Source organism: Oncorhynchus mykiss, chromosome 27, assembly GCF_013265735.2.
Source record: "Oncorhynchus mykiss isolate Arlee chromosome 27, USDA_OmykA_1.1, whole genome shotgun sequence".
NCBI lineage: Eukaryota > Metazoa > Chordata > Actinopteri > Salmoniformes > Salmonidae > Oncorhynchus > Oncorhynchus mykiss.
This window is the reverse complement of record NC_048591.1, coordinates 43,700,852-43,723,094: the sequence shown is the minus strand read 5'-3', so window position 1 is coordinate 43,723,094 and position 22,243 is coordinate 43,700,852. Positions and strand designations below refer to the sequence as shown.

The 22,243-nt window shown below is 44.9% G+C and overlaps 1 protein-coding gene across 1 annotated transcript in view; it reads right to left on the bottom strand.

Annotated features, from left to right (window-relative positions):
• si:ch211-167j9.5 (fibroblast growth factor receptor homolog 1) overlaps positions 1 to 21,534 on the bottom strand; it is a 26,779-nt gene extending 5,245 nt beyond the window's left edge. Inside the window, exons 1-7 of the mRNA XM_036965663.1 lie at positions 18,975 to 21,534; positions 18,744 to 18,836; positions 9,939 to 10,164; positions 9,397 to 9,535; positions 4,794 to 4,892; positions 4,040 to 4,200; positions 3,440 to 3,577 (exon numbers count right to left, since the gene is read on the bottom strand). Of these exons, the coding sequence (XP_036821558.1) occupies positions 3,440 to 3,577; positions 4,040 to 4,200; positions 4,794 to 4,892; positions 9,397 to 9,535; positions 9,939 to 10,164; positions 18,744 to 18,836; positions 18,975 to 19,033 (915 nt within the window). The 5' untranslated portion in view covers positions 19,034 to 21,534. The remainder of the gene's footprint in view (positions 1 to 3,439; positions 3,578 to 4,039; positions 4,201 to 4,793; positions 4,893 to 9,396; positions 9,536 to 9,938; positions 10,165 to 18,743; positions 18,837 to 18,974) is intronic.
• Positions 21,535 to 22,243: the final 709 nt, after the last annotated feature.

Genomic DNA, 22,243 nt, shown 5'->3' with positions numbered 1-22,243 from the left:
ATCACGTTAAGGCCAGTTTCCTGGGACAGATTAAGTTGCACCCTCCCACCCCCACCATGAATTTACAGTACAGTCATCTGAGCCGTACTGCCCTACCAAGCTAAAAGGCAGTAAATGCTCATTTGGGTTGCTACATTTAAATACATGCTCAATCATGTGGACAAGTATCCCGCCTCTATTGTGTTCAGGAGAAAATGGGGCCCATGTTAGCAGTAACTGGGGGTTAAGCCCATGTTAGCAGTAACTGGGGGTTAGCACATGTTAGCCAGTAACTGGGGGTTAGCCCATGTTAGCAGTAACTGGGGTTAAGCCCATGTTAGCAGTAACTGGGGGTTAGCCCATGTTAGCAGTAACTGGGGGTTAGCCCATGTTAGCAGTAACTGGGGGTTAGCCCATGTTAGCAGTAACTGGTGGTTAGCCCATGTTAGCCGGTAACTGGGGGTTAGCCCATGTTAGCAGTAACTGGGGGTTAGCCCATGTTAGCAGTAACTGGGGGTTAGCCCATGTTAGCAGTAACTGGGGGTTAGCCCATGTTAGCAGTAACTGGGGGTTAGCCCATGTTAGCAGTAACTGGGGGTTAGCCCATGTTAAGCAGTAACTGGTGGTTAGCCCATGTTAGCCAGTAACTGGGGGTTTAGCCCATGTTAGCAGTAACTCGGGGTTGGCCCATGTTAGCAGTAACTGGGGGTTAGCCCATGTTAGCAGTAACTGGGGTTTAGCCCATGTTAGCAGTAACTGGGGGTTTAGCCCATGTTAGCAGTAACTCGGGGTTGGCCCATGTTAGCAGTAACTGGGGGTTAGCCCATGTTAGCAGTAACTGGGGTTTAGCCCATGTTAGCAGTAACTGGGGTTTAGCCCATGTTAGCAGTAACTGGGGGTTAAGCCCATGTTAGCAGTAACTGGGGGTTAGCCCATGTTAGCAGTAACTGGGGGTTAGCCCATGTTAGCAGTAACTGGGGGTTAGCCCATGTTAGCAGTAACTGGTGGTTAGCCCATGTTAGCCAGTAACTGGGGGTTAGCCCATGCTAGCAGTAACTGGGGGTTAGCCCATGTTAGCCAGTAACTGGGGGTTAGCCCATGTTAGCAGTAACTGGGGTTTAGCCCATGTTAGCAGTAACTGGGGTTTAGCCCATGTTAGCAGTAACTGGGGGTTAAGCCCATGTTAGCAGTAACTGGGGGTTAGCCCATGTTAGCAGTAACTGGGGGTTAGCCCATGTTAGCAGTAACTGGGGGTTAGCCCATGTTAGCAGTAACTGGGGGTTAGCCCATGTTAAGCAGTAACTGGTGGTTGGCCCATGTTAGCAGTAACTGGGGGTTAGCCCATGTTAGCAGTAACTGGGGTTTAGCCCATGTTAGCCAGTAACTGGGGGTTAGCCCATGTTAGCAGTAACTGGGGGTTTAGCCCATGTTAGCAGTAACTCGGGGTTGGCCCATGTTAGCAGTAACTGGGGGTTAGCCCATGTTAGCAGTAACTGGGGGTTAGCCCATGTTAGCAGTAACTGGGGTTTAGCCCATGTTAGCCAGTAACTGGGGTTTAGCCCATGTTAGCAGTAACTGGGGGTTTAGCCCATGTTAGCAGTAACTCGGGGTTGGCCCATGTTAGCAGTAACTGGGGGTTAGCCCATGTTAGCCAGTAACTGGGGGTTAGCCCATGTTAGCCAGTAACTGGGGGTTTAGCCCGTGTTAGCAGTAACTCGGGGTTGGCCCATGTTAGCAGTAACTGGGGGTTAGCCCATGTTAGCCAGTAACTGGGGGTTAGCCCATGTTAGCCAGTAACTGGGGTTTAGCCCATGTTAGCAGTAACTGGGGGTTAGCCCATGTTAGCCAGTAACTGGGGGTTTAGCCCATGTTAGCCAGTAACTGGGCGTGTAGCCCATGTTAGCCAGTAACTGGGGGTTAGCCCATGTTAGCAGTAACTGGGGGTTAGCCCATGTTAGCCAGTAACTGGGGGTTAGCCCATGTTAGCCAGTAACTGGGGTTTAGCCCATGTTAGCAGTAACTGGGGGTTAGCCCATGTTAGCCAGTAACTGGGGGTTAGCCCATGTTAGCAGTAACTGGGGGTTTAGCCCATGTTAGCAGTAACTCGGGGTTGGCCCATGTTAGCAGTAACTGGGGGTTAGCCCATGTTAGCAGTAACTGGGGGTTAGCCCATGTTAGCAGTAACTGGGGGTTTAGCCCGTGTTAGCAGTAACTCGGGGTTGGCCCATGTTAGCAGTAACTGGGGGTTAGCCCATGTTAGCCAGTAACTGGGGGTTAGCCCATGTTAGCCAGTAACTGGGGTTTAGCCCATGTTAGCAGTAACTGGGGGTTAGCCCATGTTAGCCAGTAACTGGGGTTTAGCCCATGTTAGCAGTAACTGGGGGTTAGCCCATGTTAGCAGTAACTGGGGGTTAGCCCATGTTAGCAGTAACTGGGGGTTAGCCCATGTTAACAGTAACTGGGGGTTAGCCCATGTTAGCCAGTAACTGGGGGTTTAGCCCATGTTAGCCAGTAACTGGGCGTGTAGCCCATGTTAGCCAGTAACTGGGGGTTAGCCCATGTTAGCAGTAACTGGGGGTTAAGCCCATGTTAGCCAGTAACTGGGGGTTAAGCCCATGTTAGCAGTAACTGGGGGTTTAGCCCATGTTAGCAGTAACTGGGGGTTAGCCCATGTTAGCACTAACTGGTGGTTAGCCCATGTTAGCCAGTAACTGGGGGTTTAGCCCATGTTAGCAGTAACTGGGGGTTAGCCCATGTTAGCCAGTAACTGGGGGTTAGCCCATTTTAGCAGTAACTGGGGGTTAGCCCATGTTAGCCAGTAACTGGGGGTTAGCCCATGTTAGCAGTAACTGGGGGTTAAGCCCATGTTAGCAGTAACTGGGGGTTAGCCCATGTTAGCAGTAACTGGGGGTTAGCCCATGTTAGCACTAACTGGTGGTTAGCCCATGTTAGCCAGTAACTGGGGGTTTAGCCCATGTTAGCAGTAACTGGGGGTTAGCCCATGTTAGCAGTAACTGGGCGTTTAGCCCATGTTAGCAGTAACTGGGGGTTAGCCCATGTTAGCAGTAACTGGGGGTTAAGCCCATGTTAGCCAGTAACTGGGGGTTAAGCCCATGTTAGCAGTAACTGGATAAAGTTACTGTGAAACCAAGGTAAATAAAAACTATTTTTTTCCTCAGTTCCACGCTATGTTCAGTTACTGCCTTTTTACTTAGTAGGGCAACGTAGGTGTTTCCTGTTTCAGGTTTCTGCCAGTGTGTGCGCGTGTGTGCGTGTGTAACTGAACCCTGTGTGTGTGTGTGTGCGTGTGTGTGCGTGTGACTGAACCCCGTGTGTGTGTGTGTGTGTGTGTGTGTGTGTGTGTGTGTGTGTGTGTGTGTGTGTGCGTGCGTGTGTGTGTCTGAACCCCGTGTGTGTGTGCGTGTGTGTGTGTGTGTGTGTGTGCGTGTGTGTGTCTGACCCGTGGGAGTTTCCTGCGACTGCTGTGGCGGCTCTTCATGCGGGTCAGGTCTCTGGCCAGACCAAACTCTGACACCTTTACCTCCCAGGGAAACCTGCTCACCATGATGTTCCTGAGGGCCAGGTCACAGTGCACCACCTGAAACACAACACATATCCCAGAACAGTTACGGTCACCTGAACGGTACGCAACACCATCTATAAGGACAGATCCCAGAACAGTTACTCTCACCTGATAGGTATGTAACACCATCTATAAGGACAGATCCCAGAACAGTTACTGTCACCTGAACGTATGAAACACCATCACCATAAGGACAGATCCCAGAACAGATACTGTCACCTGAACGGTATGTAACACTGTGTGTAAGGACAGATCCCAGAACAGCACTATTTTCTGACTGTACTGTATCTATCATGATGTTCTGTAGCTGTGTGTAAGGGTTTACTGTCTGTAAGAACTAGTCATAGGTCACAGTGCACCACCTGGAACACAGACCCCAGAACAGTTTCTGACTGACTGACTGGTCCAAGAGCAGTTAAATGCCAGTGGCAGTTTGGTGTCATAAGGAATGAGTGGGAGGAGGAGGAAACTGGGTACCATTTTGGATCGGAGATGTTCCATGGCCAGTGCGATGTGATAGGACGCGATGGTGAGCAAGCTCTGTAGCTCAGGGTCAGAGGTCAGATCGTCTTTGTGGGTCTGAAGGAAGCGCCGCAGGGTTCCGTAGCTCACAAACTCCATGATCAACACATAGGGTTCTGGGAGGACACACACACACACACACACTGGAATTCAGCTTGTAGTAGTTGTAGGTAATATATTATAGATAAGGTGGCACTCTTTTTCTATTCTATATGGAGACAATGTAAATAATGCAGTCAGCCAGAGTGGTCAAATATAGCACACTATAAAAATAGGGTGACGTTTGGCACGCAGCCCTGAAGATCAGCTCGTTTTCCCTCCTGACCCTCGGTGGTTCTCCAGTCCAGCAGATGGAGGTGCTGTCTGTTCTTACCCTCGGTGGTTCTCCAGTCCAGCAGATGGAGGTGCTGTCTGTTCTTACCCTCGGTGGTTCTCCAGTCCAGCAGATGGAGGTGCTGTCTGTTCTTACCCTCGGTGGTTCTCCAGTCCAGCAGATGGAGGTGCTGTCTGTTCTTACCCTTGGTGGTTCTCCAGTCCAGCAGATGGAGGGGCTGTCTGTTCTTACCCTTGGTGGTTCTCCAGTCTAGCAGATGGAGATGCTGTCTGTTCTTACCCTTGGTGGTTCTCCAGTCCAGCAGATGGAGGGGCTGTCTGTTCTTACCCTCGGTGGTTCTCCAGTCCAGCAGATGGAGATGCTGTCTGTTCTTACCCTCGGTGGTGTTCCAGTCCAGCAGCTGGAGAATGTTCTTGTGGTGCACCAGCTTCCTCATAATGGATACCTCCATCTCCATACGCTTAGGGGTCACACCTACAGGACATAATGGATGCTATTAGTGAAAACCAGATTGAACTTTCAGGGTTTTACTCGCATATATTATTTAATCAGGAAGTGCTCATTGAGATTTTAAATCTCTTTTTTTCAAGAGCGTCCTGGCCAAGATAGGCAGCACCAAGTCATTACACAATTACAGACAGACAACATTAATTACTACAGGTAATCCAGTAAAAACTAAATCATAAAACAGCTAATTAATAACATTGATAGGTCAAAGGAATCAGCCTCAAAATCCTTCATCAGTGATTTAAAAACACCAATCAGGACAAGTTCTTCCAGTTTAAAAGTATTTTGTAAGGCGTTCCAAGACGATGGCGCAGAGGACATAAAAGCCCTTTTACCAAATTCAGTTGGGACATTTGGAACAGTCAGCAGGATAAAGTCCAGCGAACGAAGAGACGACCCACCACATTTCTGAACAATAAAAATGCCCAAATAAAATGGTAGTAAACCCAAAATGGCTTTGTAAATAAAAGTATACCAGTGACTGAGCCTACGAGTGACTAGAGAAGGCCAGCCAACCCTGGTATACAAAGTGCAGTGGTGCGTAAGGGTTTTGCAGTTTAAAATAAATCTCAAAGTGCCATGGTAAAGGGTGTCAATAGATCTCCAACACTGAGCGGAAGCATTCATATATAAAATATCCCCATAGTCTAGTAAAGGCATAAATGTAGCTGATACTAGCCTCCTTCAGGCTTCAAAAGAAAAACAGGCCTTATTCCTAAAATAAAATCCCAACTTCAATTTACATTTTTTTGTAAGTTGTTGAATATGCAATTTAAAAGAGAGGCCGTCATCAATTAAAATTCCAAGATATTTATATGAGGTTACAGCCTCAATCTCCTTGCCCTGACAGGTAGTAATAGGTGAAAGGTTCAGAGGTCTATTTCTTGCTTTAGAAAACACCATTAGTTTAGTTTTGTCAGTATTGAGGATAAGGTATGTTGAACAGTTTTAAAAGCAGTTTGCATGTTCTGGAAAGCTTTTGAGAGAGACCAGGCACAACAATAAATTACAGTATCATCAGCAGTAAAGTGAAGTTGCGCATTTAGAATTTTTTTGTCAAAATTATTCATGTAAAATGAATACGAGGGGACCAAGTACAGAGCCTTGGGGCACACCATTACAGACAGACAATTCAACAGACATGAGCCCATCAAATTGAGTGCACTGAGTTCTATCAGACAGGTAGTTAGAAAACCATGCAACTGCATTCTCCGAAAGACCTAAGCTCGACAATCTCTGTCTCAGTATAGCATGATCAACTATATCAAACGTGAGTGAGACACAGTGCTGTTTTTTTTGTCAAGGGCTTCAGTGATATCATTTAAAACCTTCATGGCTGCTGTAATTGTGCTATGCTTCTTCCTGAAGCCCGATTGGTACATTGACAACATAGTTGTCAACATAGTTAGTATAGAACAACTATTTTTGCTGTTCACTAACAACGGTTTCAGGTATTTTCTCCAGAGGTGACAGCTTTGAGATTGGCCTATAATTATTTAAAAGAGTTGGATCTTCCCCTTTAAAAGTGGTAGGACAAATGCTGATTTCCAGACCTTGGGAATTTCATTACATTCCAGGGTTAGATTGAACAGATATGTAAGTGGTTCAGCTATGAAATCAGCTGCCAGATTTAATAGCAAAGCAGGGATCAAGAAGATCAAGACCTGCAGGTTCTCTCTGATCTAAGGATTTCAGGGCTTTATCAGGGCTCTTGCACTGAGAATGGCAAAAATCTCAAAGTTTGACCAGCTCTCACTGGTTCATCCACACAGGGTTGTAGGTTGTACAGAGACAGAGGACACTGGTTCATCCACACAGGGTTGTACAGAGACAGAGGACACTGGTTCATCCACACAGGGTTGAACAGAGACAGAGGACACTGGTTCATCCACACATGGTTGAACAGAGACAGAGGACACTGGTTCATCCACACAGGGTTGAACAGAGACAGAGGACACAGGTTCATCCACACAGGGTTGAACAGAGACAGAGGACACTGGTTCATCTACACAGGGTTGAACAGAGACAGAGGACACTGGTTCATCCACACAGGGTTGAACAGAGACAGAGGACACAGGTTCATCCACACAGGGTTGAACAGAGACAGAGGACACTGGTTCATCCACACAGGGTTGTACAGAGACAGAGGACACTGGTTCATCCACACAGGGTTGAACAGAGACAGAGGACACTGGTTCATCCACACAGGGTTGAACAGAGACAGAGGACACTGGTTCATCCACACAGGGTTGAACAGAGACAGAGGACACTGGTTCATCCACACAGGGTTGAACAGAGACAGAGGACACTGGTTCATCCACACAGGGTTGAACAGAGACAGAGGACACTGGTTCATCCACACAGGGTTGAACAGAGACAGAGGACACAGGTTCATCCACACAGGGTTGAACAGAGACAGAGGACACTGGTTCATCCACACAGGGTTGTACAGAGACAGAGGACACTGGTTCATCCACACAGGGTTGAACAGAGACAGAGGACACTGGTTCATCCACACAGGGTTGTACAGAGACAGAGGACACTGGTTCATCGACCACAGGGTTGTACAGAGACAGAGGACACTGGTTCATCCACACAGGGTTGTACAGAGACAGAGGACACTGGTTCATCCACACAGGGTTGTACAGAGACAGAGGACACTGGTTCATCCACACAGGGTTGTACAGAGACAGAGGACACTGGTTCATCCACAAAGGGTTGGACAGAGACAGAAGACACTGGTTCATCCACACAGGGTTGGACAGAGACAGAGGACACTGGTTCATCCACACAGGGTTGAACAGAGACAGAGGACACTGGTTCATCCACTTAGGGTTGTACAGAGACAGAGGACACGGGTTCATCCACACAGGGTTGAACAGAGACAGAGGACACTGGTTCATCCACATAGGGTTGAACAGAGACAGAGGACACTGGTTCATCCACACAGGGTTGAACAGAGACAGAGGACACTGGTTCATCCACACAGGGTTGTCCAGAGACAGAAGACACTGGTTCATCCACACAGGGTTGTACAGAGACAGAGGACACTGGTTCATCCACACAGGGTTGTCCAGAGACAGAGGACACTGGTTCATCCACACAGGGTTGTACAGAGACAGAGGACACTGGTTCATCCACACAGGGTTGTACAGAGACAGAGGACACTGGTTCACCCACACAGGGTTGAACAGAGACAGAGGACACTGGTTCATCCACACAGGGTTGGACAGAGACAGAGGACACTGAATCAAACAACCTACCAGATGATACAAAGTGCTCATTGAAACAATTCAGCATTTCAGTTTTGTCATATAGAGCAACAGAATCCTTCAAAACACATGACGGTAATTCATTAACATTACTGTTACAAGACATAGACCTAAAAGCCTTCCAAAACCTTCTAGAATCATTCAGGTTATCAGTGGTAACAGACATAAAATATTCAGACTTGGCCTTCCTGAGAAGAAAAGAACACTTGTTTCGTAACTGCCTAAAAACAAGCCAATCAGCATCAGAACATGATTTCCTTGCTTTTAAGCCCAGGCTAGATTACGGTCGTGAATAATACAAGACAGCTCAGAAGAAAAACACGGATTATCCCGCCCTTTAACCCTGAACCTATGGAATGGGGCATGTTTGTTTACTATTTGGAGAAAACCATGGATTATCCCGCCCTTTAACCCTGAACCTATGGAATGGGGCATGTTTATTTACTATTTGGAGAAAACCATGGATTATCCCGCCCTTTAACCCTGAACCTATGGAATGGGGCATGTTTATTTACTATTTGGAGAAAAAAAAAACCCATCATGAAATCATTTCCAGGCAGTTTCCACATCAGGGATAAACTCAATCTTACTCCAGTCAAAATAGAACAAAATCATGAAAGAAATCCTGCTTATTAAAAACTATTAATTTCTGTTAGGAATAAAGAGTGGGTTTGTCTTAGGAACCTTAGTGTTTCTAACAGCAACAACAGCACAATAGTCACTTAAATCATGACAACAACAAAAAACACACCAACCGCAGAATATTTATGTGGAACATTTGTCAATATCAAATCAATCCGGGTAGATATGGATTTTGCTGTGTGACCTAGAATGTATATTTAGGAGCACCAGTACACCTAGAAGAATTAAGGCTTTTAGCTTTAATACCTCAAATATCTTTCATTGTGCCCCTAAATTTCTTTGTGTGCACCTACATTTCTCAATTTAGGCGCACATGTTCTCCTTGTAAAAGCTCAGCGTAAAGCCCTTGGCTCTTTGTGTACATCCCAAATAACATGCTATTCCTTATACAGACCTTGGCCCCACTCTCCGAGGAGGCCTCTAGAAGAGTTGGAACATGCCCCCAAAATTTTTTTCCCAATTCACACACGCTTATTAATACACACTTGTACATGTGTGAAATAGTACAAATAGAAGCCATCACTAGTTACCACACCCACAATGTAAGCCTACTGTACCCTCTTTGGTGATCTTGCAGGTGAACATGCCGTGTCCCTTGCAAGTTCCCCGTGTCATCCTGGCCTTGTAGAAGACTCCCTCCTTCCCTGCCTTGATGAGCTGCAGCAGACTGAGGTCTGCCTTGGTGAAGCGGGGACCCTGGGGATAATCACACGCCTGTGGTTGTTATACTGTTTATAGACTTACTCAACTCTGTATACTTTTTAAACTGTGTACAACAGTGGAGGCTGGTGTGTGTGTGTGTGTGGGAGGGAAGCTAGAGGAGGACGGGCTCATTGTAATGAACGGAATGGAATTCATGGAACTGAGTAAAACGTGGTTTTGATAACATTCCATTTCTTCCATTCCGGCCATTACAATGAGCCCGTCCTCCTATAGCTCCTCCCACCAGCCTCCTCTGATATACAATATGGTTATTACCTACTGTACATCCTCCATACTCACTGTCTGTAGATCCCGTCTGTGTGTGTGTGTGCCTGTGTGTGTGTGTGTGTGTGTATAGTCCTATGCGCGGGTGTGTGTGTCGCAAATGTATGCATACCTGTTGCGGTGGCCTCCAAAGCAGTCTGTTAGTGACAGACCTGTTCTTGTTTCTCTGTAGTGACGTCTGCTCCTCAGGGTCCTCTTTCCCCAGCTTCTCTGTCAAGGTGACGGGGTACGGGCTGGGGGAAGCAGGAGAGAGGAGCGGGGAGTCTGGAGTGGAAAGTACATTTCCCAGAGGCCTTCCTCCTCGCAGGTCCCGAATGGTCCTCTCCAAGGAACGATACCTGACAACAGCCAGAAGTGAGGATGTTCCGTGTATAGACAGACAGTCCATATGGGAATGGCTAACACAGAAAATATACTGTATAGTGCAGTGCATTTGGGAAAGTATTCAGACCCCTTGACTTTTTCCACATTTTGTTACGTTACAGCCTTTATTCTAAAATGGATTAAATTGTTTTTTCCCCCCCTCATCAATCTACACACAATATCCCATAATGACATCACAATATCATATAATGACATCACAATATCCCATAATGACATCACAATACCCCATAATGACATCACAATACCCCATAATTACAAGGCAAAATGTTTTTATTTATTTATTTATTTTTTATGTGCATGAAACCCATTTACATAAGTATTCAGACACTTTACTCAGTACTCTGTTGAAGCACCTTTGGCAGCGATTACAGCCTGGAGTCTTCTTGGGTATGACACTACAAGTGTGGCACCTGTATTTGGGGAGTTGCTTGGCTGTGTGCTTAGAGTCGTTGTCCTATTGGAAGGTGAACCTTCGTCCCAGTCTGAGGTCCTGAGCACTCTGGAGCAGGTTTTCATAAAGGATCTCTCGGTACTTTGCTCTGTTCATCTTTCCCTCAATCCTGACGAGTCTCCCAGTCCCATGATGCTGCCACCACCATGCTTCACCGTAGGGATGGTGCCAGGTTTCCTCCAGACGTGACACTTGGCATTCAGGCCAAACTTTTCAATCTTGTTTCTCATGGTCTGAGAGTCTTTATGTGACTTTAGCAAACTCCAAGTGGGCTGTCATGTGCCTTTTACTGAAGAGTGGTTTCCGTCTGGCCCCTCTACCATAAAGGCCTGATTGGTGGAGTGAACATCAGATTCTTGGTCACCTCCCTGACCAAGGCCCTTCTACCCCAATTGCTCAGTTTGGCCGGGCGGCCAGCTCTAGGAAGAGTCTTTGTGGTTCCAAACTTCTTCCATTTAAGAATTATGGAGGACACTGTGTTCTCGGGGACCTTCAATGCTGCAGAAATGTTTTGCTACCCTTCCCCAGATATGTGCCTCGAACACAATCCCGTCTCGGACCTCTACGGACAATTCCTTCGACCTCATGTCTTGATTTTTACCCGGTCATGCACAGTTCTCAACTGGGCACACAAGGTGAAAGGTGACATGAGGTTCTGATCTGATCTGGTTGGAGGTTCTGAGTTGTGGTTTTTAGCCATTGTGTCCGTTGACCATTTGTCTTTGTAGCTTAGTTTTAAGTTGTGTTCGATCATGTTAACATCGTAACTTGTTTCTAAATATATGTGTGGTAGATCTGCTTCCTTAAATACAGCATTGAGTTCCTTTCTCAAGGGTGGAAGGAGAACTTTTTCATCTGTGTATAATAGTATCCCCAAAGTCGTGTCATCTAATTGAACTCCTAGGTAAGAAGGCTTGATTAGCTGGGCCAAGTCATTTACAAAAAAAAAGGACAAACAAAGCTGGGAAGAGCATGTTGCCTTGTTTGACTCCAAACAGAGTGGGAAAACATTCGGTCTTCAACTCATTTACCTGTCCACAGGAGACCGGTGCATTCTCTCAACCAGCTTCACCTGGAATGCTTTTCCAACTGTCTTGAAGGAGTTCCCACATATGATGCACACTGGCTTGGTGCTTGGCTGCTTTTTCTTCACTCTGTGGTCCAACTCATCCCAAACCATCTCAGATGATTTGAGGTCGGGTGATTGTGAAGGCCAGGTCATCTGATGCAGCACTCCATCACTCTTCTTCTTGGACAAATAGCCCTTACACAGCCTGGAGGTGTTTTGGGTTATTGTAGAAATACAAATGATAGTCCCACTAAGCGCTAACCAGATGGGATGGTGTATCGCTGCAGAATACTGTGGTAGACATGCTGGTTAAGTGTGCCTTGAATTCTAAATAAATCCAGACAGTGTCACTAGCAAAGCACCTTCACACCTCCTCCTCCATGCTTCACGGTGTGAACCACACACGCGATTATCAGTTCACCCTACTCTGCGTCTCACAATGACATGGCGGTTGGAACCAAAAATCTCAAATTTGGACTCATCAAACCAAAGGACAGATTTCCACCAGTCTAATGTCCATTGCTCGTGTTTCTTAGCCCAAGCAAGTCTCTTCTTCTTATTGGTGTCCTTTAGTAGTGGTTTCTTTGCAGCATTTTGACCATGAAGGCCTGATTCACACAGTCTTCTCTGAACAGTTGATGTTGAGATGTGTCTGTTACTTGACCTCTGTGAAGCATTTATTTGGACTGCAATTTCTGAGGCTGGTAACACTAATGAACTTATCCTCTTCCGCAGAGGAAACTCTGGGTCTTCCTTTCCTGTGGCGGTCCTCATGAGAGACAGTTTCATCATAGCGCTTTATGGTTTTTGCGACTGCACTTGAAGAAACTTTCAAAGTTCTTGAAATGTTTCATATTGACTGACCTTCATGTGTTAAAGTAATGATGGACTGTTGTTTCTTTTTGCTTATTTGAGCTGTTCTTGCCATAATATGGACTTGGTCTTTTACCAAATAGGGCTATATTCTGTATACCACCTCTACCTTGTCACAACACAACTGTTTGGCCCAAAGACATTGTGAAAGGAAAGAAATCCCCCAAATTAACTTATAACAAAGCACACCTGTTAACTGAAATAAATTCCAGGTGACTTTTATTTAACGAGGCAAGTCAGTTAAGAACAAATTCTTGTTTAAAATTACAGCCTACCGGGGAACGGTGGGTTAACTCTTTTTTGCTTACTACATGATTCCATACGTGTTATTTCATAGTTTTGATGTCTTCACTATTATTCTACAATGTAGAAAATAGTAAAAAAATTAAGAAAAACCTTTAAATAAGTAGGTGTGTCCAAACCTTTGACTGATACTGTACGTTGCTAACTACCATGACAAAGACCAAAGTCGGTAGGAGTACCGTCGAGGACAGTGGTGTCCCTCTATCACAGGGGAAGGATCTTTAAAACAAACAAAAAGACACCGACAAGCAGTTGTTACAACAACAAGAAAATAGCTTCAAGTGTTTTGTCCAAATACTGGTGGAGTCAACTAATAAAAGAATGGACGACCTGACCAGAGAGGTCCAGGACCTGAAGAACAGTTTGCAGTTCTCCCAGGGCCAGCTCGATGGAGTTTAAACAGGAGAACGGCAAGACGACTGCAATCTTTAAGTCATTTGAGAGAGGACATCAGTTGTGTGTGTGTGAATCCATGATTACAATGACGGATACATTTTATTATCTCGAGGGACAATCAAGGCTGAATAACATGGTGGAGATTCTGCAATTCCATCCACGACATGAGACCTGGACGGAGTCTGAGGACAAAGTGAGGGAAACGATCTCTGAGAAATTGAAGATGGACCACAGGAAGATTGAGGTGGAGCTAGCCCACAGGACTGGAAACCCCACATCCGACCCAGGTGAGAGGCCCAGGTCGATCGTGGTCAAGTTCCGGAGGTTCAAGGACAAGGTAATGTAGCTGTTCTGGAAAGAGCTAAGAACTTGAGAGGCCGTATATTTTCCTTAATGAGGACTATCCTGACGCTGTGCGCCAGAAGAGGAACGAACTTATCCCAGCCAAGAAAGCTGCCAGAGCGCGTGGGGACACTGCTTACATCTGCTATAACAGCCTCATTGTCCGCTCTCCCTCCCAGAAGCCTGGAAGGGGTCTGAGTTCCAAGCCTATGGGTTCGTAGCTTCACCCCCACAGCACACACACACCCACACACCAATTGATTAATGGACTGTTGAATGTAAAAAATGTTCTCTTGCTTTGTTAGCTCTTTTCGGAATTATGTCTATCTCTGATAAGCTACCCAGGAAAGGACTGAAAATAGCAGCCCATATTAATAAATAGAGCCTTAGAAATAAAGATTAATGAAATCAATAACTTCCTAACATCAGATAATATGTATACAGTGCACTAGGAAACTATTCAGACCCCTTGAATTTTTCCACATTTTGTTACGTTACAGCCTTATTCTAAAACTGATTTTTTAAAGTACTCAGTAATCTACACACAACATTAAACATTTAAAACAGAAATACCTTATTTACATATGTATTCAGAACCTTTGCTATGAAATGTGAAATTGAGCTCAGCTACATCCTGTTTTCATTGATCCTCCTTGAGATGTTTCTACAACTTCAAATGATTGGACATGATTTGGAAAGGCACACACCTGTCTATATAAAGGTCCCACAGTTAAGAGTTTATGTCAGAGCAAAATCCAAACCATGAGGTTGAAGGAATTGTCTGTAGAGCTCCAAGATAGGATTGTGTTCGAGGCACAGATCTGGGGAAGGGTACCAAAAATTATCTGCAGCATTGAAGGTCCCCAAGTGGCCTCCATCATTCTTAAATGGAAGAAGTTTGAAACCACCAAGACACTTCCTAGATGTCTGCTCTACCCAGAATTACAACCAACCAATTGCTGCATTACCAAAGAACATAAATGGTTAAAGAAAATTGTGATGAATAAAAACACATACCAATTAAGGACCAAAAAATGGACAGCTGTGCCATATAAATATGGGTTCACCCCCACAGCACACACACTACGAACCCATATTTATATGGACAGCTGGGCCATATAAATATGGGTTTGTAGCTTCACCCCCACAGCACACACACTACGAACCCATATTTATATGGACAGCTGTGCCATATAAATATGGGTTCACCCCCACAGCACACACACTACGAACCCATATTTATATGGACAGCTGTGCCGTATAAATATGGGTTCGTAGCTTCACCCCCACAGCACACACACTACGAACCCATATTTATATGGACAGCTGTGCCGTTTAAATATGGGTTCGTAGCTTCACCCCCACAGCACACACACTACGAACCCATATTTATATGGACAGCTGTGCCATATAAATATGAGTTCGTAGCTTCACCCCCACAGCACACACACTACGAACCCATATTTATATGGACAGCAGTGCCATATAAATATGGGTTCGTAGCTTCACCCCCACAGCACACACACTACGAACCCATATTTATATGGACAGCTGTGCCATATAAATATGGGTTCGTAGCTTCACCCCCACAGCACACACACTACGAACCCATATTTATATGGACAGCTGGGCCATATAAATATGGGTTCGTAGCTTCACCCCCACAGCACACACACTACGAACCCATATTTATATGGACAGCTGTGCCATATAAATAGTTGGGAAGAGATTTGAGATGTACCCGTTTCCATGGCATACGGTTTATGAATTGACACGCAAAACAACGTCGGATTCAAAACTTCAACTTTCTCAATTTAAATGATTATACAAACGTCTTGCAAATCAATATAATGTTTTATATATATATATATATATATATATATGGGGGATACAGTCTTCCCAGCTCTGCAGATTTTGCTGTGAGGAGACAGAGTCATTAGATCATTTATTTTGGTACTGTCCATATGTAGCTCATTTTTGGTCACATGTCCAGGAATGGCTGAAGAATTGCAACACTTGCTTAGAACTAATGCTACAGATAGCAATACTGGGTGATTTGAAAAGTCATAGTCAATCAATAATATAATACATATTTTAGCAAAAATGTTTATTTAATTTACAATCTGTAGAGGTTATGAGAATAGAAAGGTTCAGTACTTTTGTTAAGCATCACAGCACAGTTGAACAATATACATTGGGGCAAAAAAGTATTGTCAGCCATCAATTGTCAAGTCCTCCCACTTAAAAAGAAGGTACACTTCAACTATGACAGACAAAATGAGAATTTTTTCTCTCCAGAAAATCACATTGTAGGATTTTTAATGAATTTATTTGCAAATTATGGTGGAAAATAAGTCTTTTTTTTTGCCCCGCTGTATACTTAAAAAAAATACTCTTCCTAGAGCTGGCCGACCGGCCAAACTGAGGGCCTTGGTCAGGGAGGTGACATAGAACCCAATGGTCACTCAGACAGAGCTGTGGAGTTCCCATGTGTTCCCAAGTTCCCATATCCCTGTAATGCTTAGAGAAGATCTTATGTCAAGTGTTATTGAAGTGTTGTGGTTGCAGGTTCACTTGCTATATAGGCCACCAAGTGCTAACAGGCAGTATCTAAATAATATGTGTGAAATGCTTGATAGTGTATGTGATGTAAACAGAGAGGTCTACTTTCTTGGGGACCTGGATATTGACTGGTTTTCATCAAGCTGTCTGCTCAAGAGGAAGCTTCTTACTGTAACCAGTGCTTGTGGGTGTCATTGGTGTGGGAGGGATCATAATCGTCTTCAAGCCTCGTCAAGGTGCCCGTGGTAACAGTCCTCGGTGCTGTAATGAACCATGCTCTCTCAGATGTGGTATCGCACCTGTTAACACCTTTTCCATAACTTTGTGTGAAATCTATTATTGCAAACGGCAAGTAAAATATACCCTTTGTGTTTCATAGGAATGCAAGGTATTTAAAGTAAATTATTTTATGCTTAATGTTTTTTAGACTGTTCATTCTTTCTAAAAAATACATTTGAAGTTTATGCAGTGGGGAGAACAAGTATTTGATACACTGCCGATTTTGCAGGTTTTCCTACTTACAAAGCATGTAGAGGTCTGTAATTTTTTATCATAGGTACACTTCAACTGTGAGAGACGGAATCTTTAAACAAAAATCCAGAAAATCACATTGTATGATTTTTAAGTAATTCATTTGCATTTTATTGCATGACATAAGTATTTGATACATCAGAAAAGCAGAACTTAATATTTGGTACAGAAACCTTTGTTTGCAATTACAGAGATCATACGTTTCCTGTAGTTCTTGACCAGGTTTGCACACACTGCAGCAGGGATTTTGGCCCACTCCTCCATACAGACCTTCTCCAGATCCTTCAGGTTTCGGGTCTGTCGCTGGGCAATACGGACTTTCAGCTCCCTCCAAAGATGTTCAATTGGATTCAGGCCTGGAGACTGGCTAGGCCACTCCAGGACCTTGCGATGCTTCTTACGGAGCCACTCCTTAGTTGCCCTGGCTGTGTGTTTTGGGTCGTTGTCATGCTGGAAGACCCAGCCACGACCCATCTTCAATGCTCTTACTGAGGGAAGGAGGTTGTAGGCCAAGATCTCGCGATACATGGCCCCATCCATCCTCCCCTCAATACGGTGCAGTCGTCCTGTCCCCTTTGCAGAAAAGCATCCCCAGAGAATGAGGTTTCCACCTCCGTGCTTCACGGTTGGGATGGTGTTCTTGGGGTTGTACTCATCCTTCTTCTTCCTCCAAACACAGCGAGTATAGTTTAGACCAAAAAGCTCTATTTTTGTCTCATCAGACCACATGACCTTCTCCCATTCCTCCTCTGGATCATCCAGATGGTCATTGGCAAACTTCAGACGGGCCTGGACATGCGCTGGCTTGAACAGGGGGACCTTGCGTGCGCTGCAGGATTTTAATCCATAACGGCGTAGTGTGTTACTAATGGTTTTCTTTGAGACTGTGGTCCCAGCTCTCTTCAGGTCATTGACCAGGTCCTGCCGTGTAGTTCTGGGCTGATCCCTCACCTTCCTCATGATCATTGATGCCCCACGAGGTGAGATCTTGCATGGAGCCCCAGACCGAGGGTGATTGACTGTCATCTTGAACTTCTTCCATTTTCTAATAATTGCGCCAACAGTTGTTGCCTTCTCACCAAGCTGCTTGCCTATTGTCCTGTAGCCCATCCCAGCCTTGTGCAGGTCTACAATTTTAACCCTGATGTCCTTACACAGCTCTCTGGCCTTGGCCATTGTGGGGAGGTTGGAGTCTGTTTGATTGAGTGTGTGGACAGGTGTCTTTTATACAGGTAACGAGTTCAAACAGGTGCAGTTAATACAGATAATGAGTGGAGAACAGGAGGGCTTCTTAAAGAAAAACTAACAGGTCTGTGAGAGCCGGAATTCTTACTGGTTGGTAGGTGATCAAATACTTATGTCATGCAATAAAATGCAAATGAATTACTTACAAATCATACAATGTGATTTTCTGGATTTTTGTTTTAGATTCCGTCTCTCACAGTTGAAGTGTACCTGTGATAAAAATTACAGACCTCTACATGCTTTGTAAGTAGGAAAACCTGCAAAATCGGCAGTGTATCAAATACTTGTTCTCCCCACTGTGTGTGTGTGTGTGTGTGTATATATATATATATATATATTAAATGGTCTAGGGGGGAGTGTATGAATAATTTAAGATAATACACAACGCAGAGGACTAGAGGTCAATAGAGAATTAACGATCAATGGAAATATATATACATATATATATATTTTTTTCAGTTCACCATTTTCCAGTATGATTTCAATTCTTTAACTTTTTTTTGTCTAACCCCACTTATTAATTTAAATTCCAAAATTGCTTAAGGTTGTTAATTTGCAGTTGTTGGGAGATGGTGCTTGGCTCCTTCTGAAGCTCCTCTTATACAGTATCTACAGTCTCTAAAGTCTACACAGCTTTCCTTTCCTCAGCGCCCCAACAGTACTAGCTGACAGAGGCTCACGTAACTTCAAACCGCAATGTTTAATCGAAAAGTAGAATACAGAACATTTCTCACAAACCCATTGAGGTGAGCCCGTCTTACTTTTTGAGCCACAGAGTCCCCAGCACTATGAAAACCAGGACGGTGAGCAGAAACACCCCGATGAGGAGGTAATGAGGTAGGTCCAACTTCATGCTGGAAGTGACAGACGAGACTTTAGGTACACACAAGCACACAAGATAGGTCCCACTATGTACTTAACTTAACTTTCAGACATCTAAGTCTTCACATAAGATTATGTCGAGGCTCATATTCCATTTCAGGTGAACTCACTTGGAGAATTGGGTGGTTGAATTGTTCAAGGAGGCCATCATGTCATCATCCTTGTTCATGTCAGTGACGAGTCAGAAAAAGAGACCTCCACCTATCTACCCGTCTAACCCTACTTGTCCTCTCAAAAGGGCCCCTTGGGGAGGATACATCTGTTTCATAACACACTGCCCAACAATAGACTTGGGACAACGTCTAGACTCACAGAAGGATTCTCTGTCGATAACTGTGATGATCTGCTTTTCTCTGAGACCCCCTTTGACGAGAAGACACCCGTTGAGAGGAAATGGAATACATCATATCCTGTGTTAGTGGAGTCAGAAGGACGGGTTTTTGTTTGCTCAAGAGCCACACAGCACGGAGGGGAAATGCACAGTAGCATCCCGTGGTTTTCAAAAAAAAAAAAAAAAAAACTGACGCGGAGACCGAGCTGTCTGACTGACAGAGACACTTATTACAGCATCTATACAATGAGCACCTAGGTCCACGAAATGTTGAGGAACTTATCCGTATCGTGTGACCTTTATCGGATCAATTACGGGCAGTGAAGGATATAATGAATACGAATGATATGATCTATATGGAGGAGTACGAAGCAGACAGACAAATAAGACAAAACTTCTTCAGTTGGAAATAGGTGCTTCACAGTGAAGTTCGGTCCCGTCTTCGTCCCAAATGGCACCCTATACAGTGCACTACTTTTGCCCAGGGCCCATAGGGCTCTATGTAAGGAATAGGTTGCCATTTAGGACATAAAACGATGTCTGTCGTTTTTTGGGGTCAGGCGTACATAACAACACGCTGTGAGTCTTTGTTTCGGGGAAGTAACTGTTCTGTTCCGACCACCACAGCTGCTAGCTAGTCTGTTCGGCAGAAAGTGACACGGACTAAAAGTGGAGGGTTGGGGTTTCCGCACACACACACACATACACACACATACACACAAGCACAAGCACACACAAGAAAACCAACCCATCAACTGAATGCCTTAATTGCATCTGTTGTATTGAATGTGTTGCTTGGATATTAGTTACAGATCAATAGTTTCATCACACCATATACAACAACAGTATTTTTTTTACAGTTCATATTCAAATACATCTGTTTTAATGGCTTATTTTACAAAACACTATGTACATTTTCAATGTCAGTGCAATATCATTTTAATTCTTTAAACACTTTTTACAAAATAAAAAGATAATTTCAATGAATTACATCTCTTTCCGATCCATCAAAAAACTAAAAAATAAAAATAAAATCAGTAGTAGACTGCACTATCTGCCAACGGGTCATACCATCCTGCCACAGAGGGAGGGGGTGTACACTGGTCAGTTAATAAATTAGCCCTGGGCTTCACAGGATTGAAATGCTCATAGGAGTGTTTTAAAAGATAAATATGTTTTCTGGCTAGCCTGGAATCAGAATAAAATGTAGCTGACTGGATCTGAAGTGAACCAGTAGGGCCGTGGGTTCCAGAACGGCATCTGTGTGTTTGCTGCTGGTAAAGAGTGCTGAAGATGTGGTAAATTGCAAAGTATAAAATTCCACCCTATTCCCTACATGGAGCACTCCTTTTGACCAGAGCCCTAGTCAAAAGTAGGGCACGACATAAGGGGATAGGGTGCTGTTTGTGACGTAAAAGTCTTAATTTCCTGTCTCAGTGCAGGGCACATCTAGCCCATACAGCAGAGGGTTCAGAGCCACTAGGGCACTCCAAAGGGTATATGGGGATGCCATTTGGGACTCTGCTCAAGCAAAATGTAGAAAGCCGCTTTGTTTGACTTGGATATGTACGGTTCGGATATCCACACTAACCCACTACTTAGTATAAAGCAATGTATTGGGCAGGCATGCTAAGTGCTACTGTATGCTAGTGTAAACATTGGAACATGGGACTGTTCTATTGGAATGAAGTGACGTAACACGGTATATACAAGAGTATGGACACCCTTTCAAATGAGTGGATTTGGCTATTTCGGTCACACCTGTTGCTGACGGGTGTATAAAAATCGAGCACACAGCCATGCAATCTCCATAGACAAACATTGGCAGTAGAATGGCCTTACTTCAAGAGCTCAGTGACGTTCAAGTGTGGCACAGTCATAAGATGCCACCATTCTAACAAGTCAACTTCCCCGGTCAACTGTAAGTGCTGTTACTGTGAAGTAGAAACGTCTAGGAGCAACAACGGCTCGCCCGCGAAGTGGTAGGCCACACAAGCCTAATACAGAGTTCCAAACTGCCTCTTGAAGCAATGTCAGCACAAGAACTGTTCGTCGGGAGCTTCATGAAATGGATTTCCATGGCCGAGCAGCCGCACACAAGCCTAAGATCACCATGCGCAATGCCAAGCGTCGGCTGGAGTGGTGCAAAGCTCTCAGCCATTGGACGAATTTGGGTTTGGCGTATTCCATGTTTGGTGGAGAAGGAATAATGGTCTGGGGCTGTTTTTCATGGTTCGGGCTAGGCCCCTTACTTCTAGTGAAGGGCAATCTTAACGCTACAGCATACAATGACATTCTAGAGGATTCTGTGCTTCCAACTTTGTGGCAACAGTTTGGGGAAGGCCCTTTCCTGTTTCACCATGACAATGCCCCCGTGCACAAAGTGAGGTCCATACAGAAATGGTTTGTCGAGATCGGTGTGGAAGAACTTGACTGGCCTGCACAGAGCTCTGACCTCAACCCCATCGAACACCTTTGGGATGATTTGGAACTCCGACTGCGAGCCAGGCCTAATAGCCTCCAACATCAGTGCCCGACGTCCCTAATGCTCTTGTGGAAGAATGGAAGCAAGTCCCAGCAGCAATGTTCCAACATCTAGGGGGAAGCCTTCCCAGAAGACTGGAGGCTGTTATAGCAGCAAAAGGCGGGACCAACTCCATATTAATGCCCATAGTTTTGAAATGGGATTTTCGACCAGGAGGTGTCCACATACTTTTGGTCATGTAGAGTATATTTAAAATATTGGATAACATTTCCTATAACATTCAATAGTTAGACATCGTTTTACAGTGGGGGGGGGGGGGGATAACATCATCATTCAATGACAGAAATGTTATCCAGCGCATCCATGGTGATCATATAATCCCCCCCCCCCCCCCCCCCCCCCCCCCCCCAAAAAAAATAGACCAGCAACAACTTTGAAGCATTCACCTGGCATTCACCTAGCATTCACCCGGCATTCACCCGGCATTCACCCGGCATTCACCCGGCATTCACCCGGCATTCACCCGGCATTCACCCGGCATTCACCCGGCATTCACCTAGCAT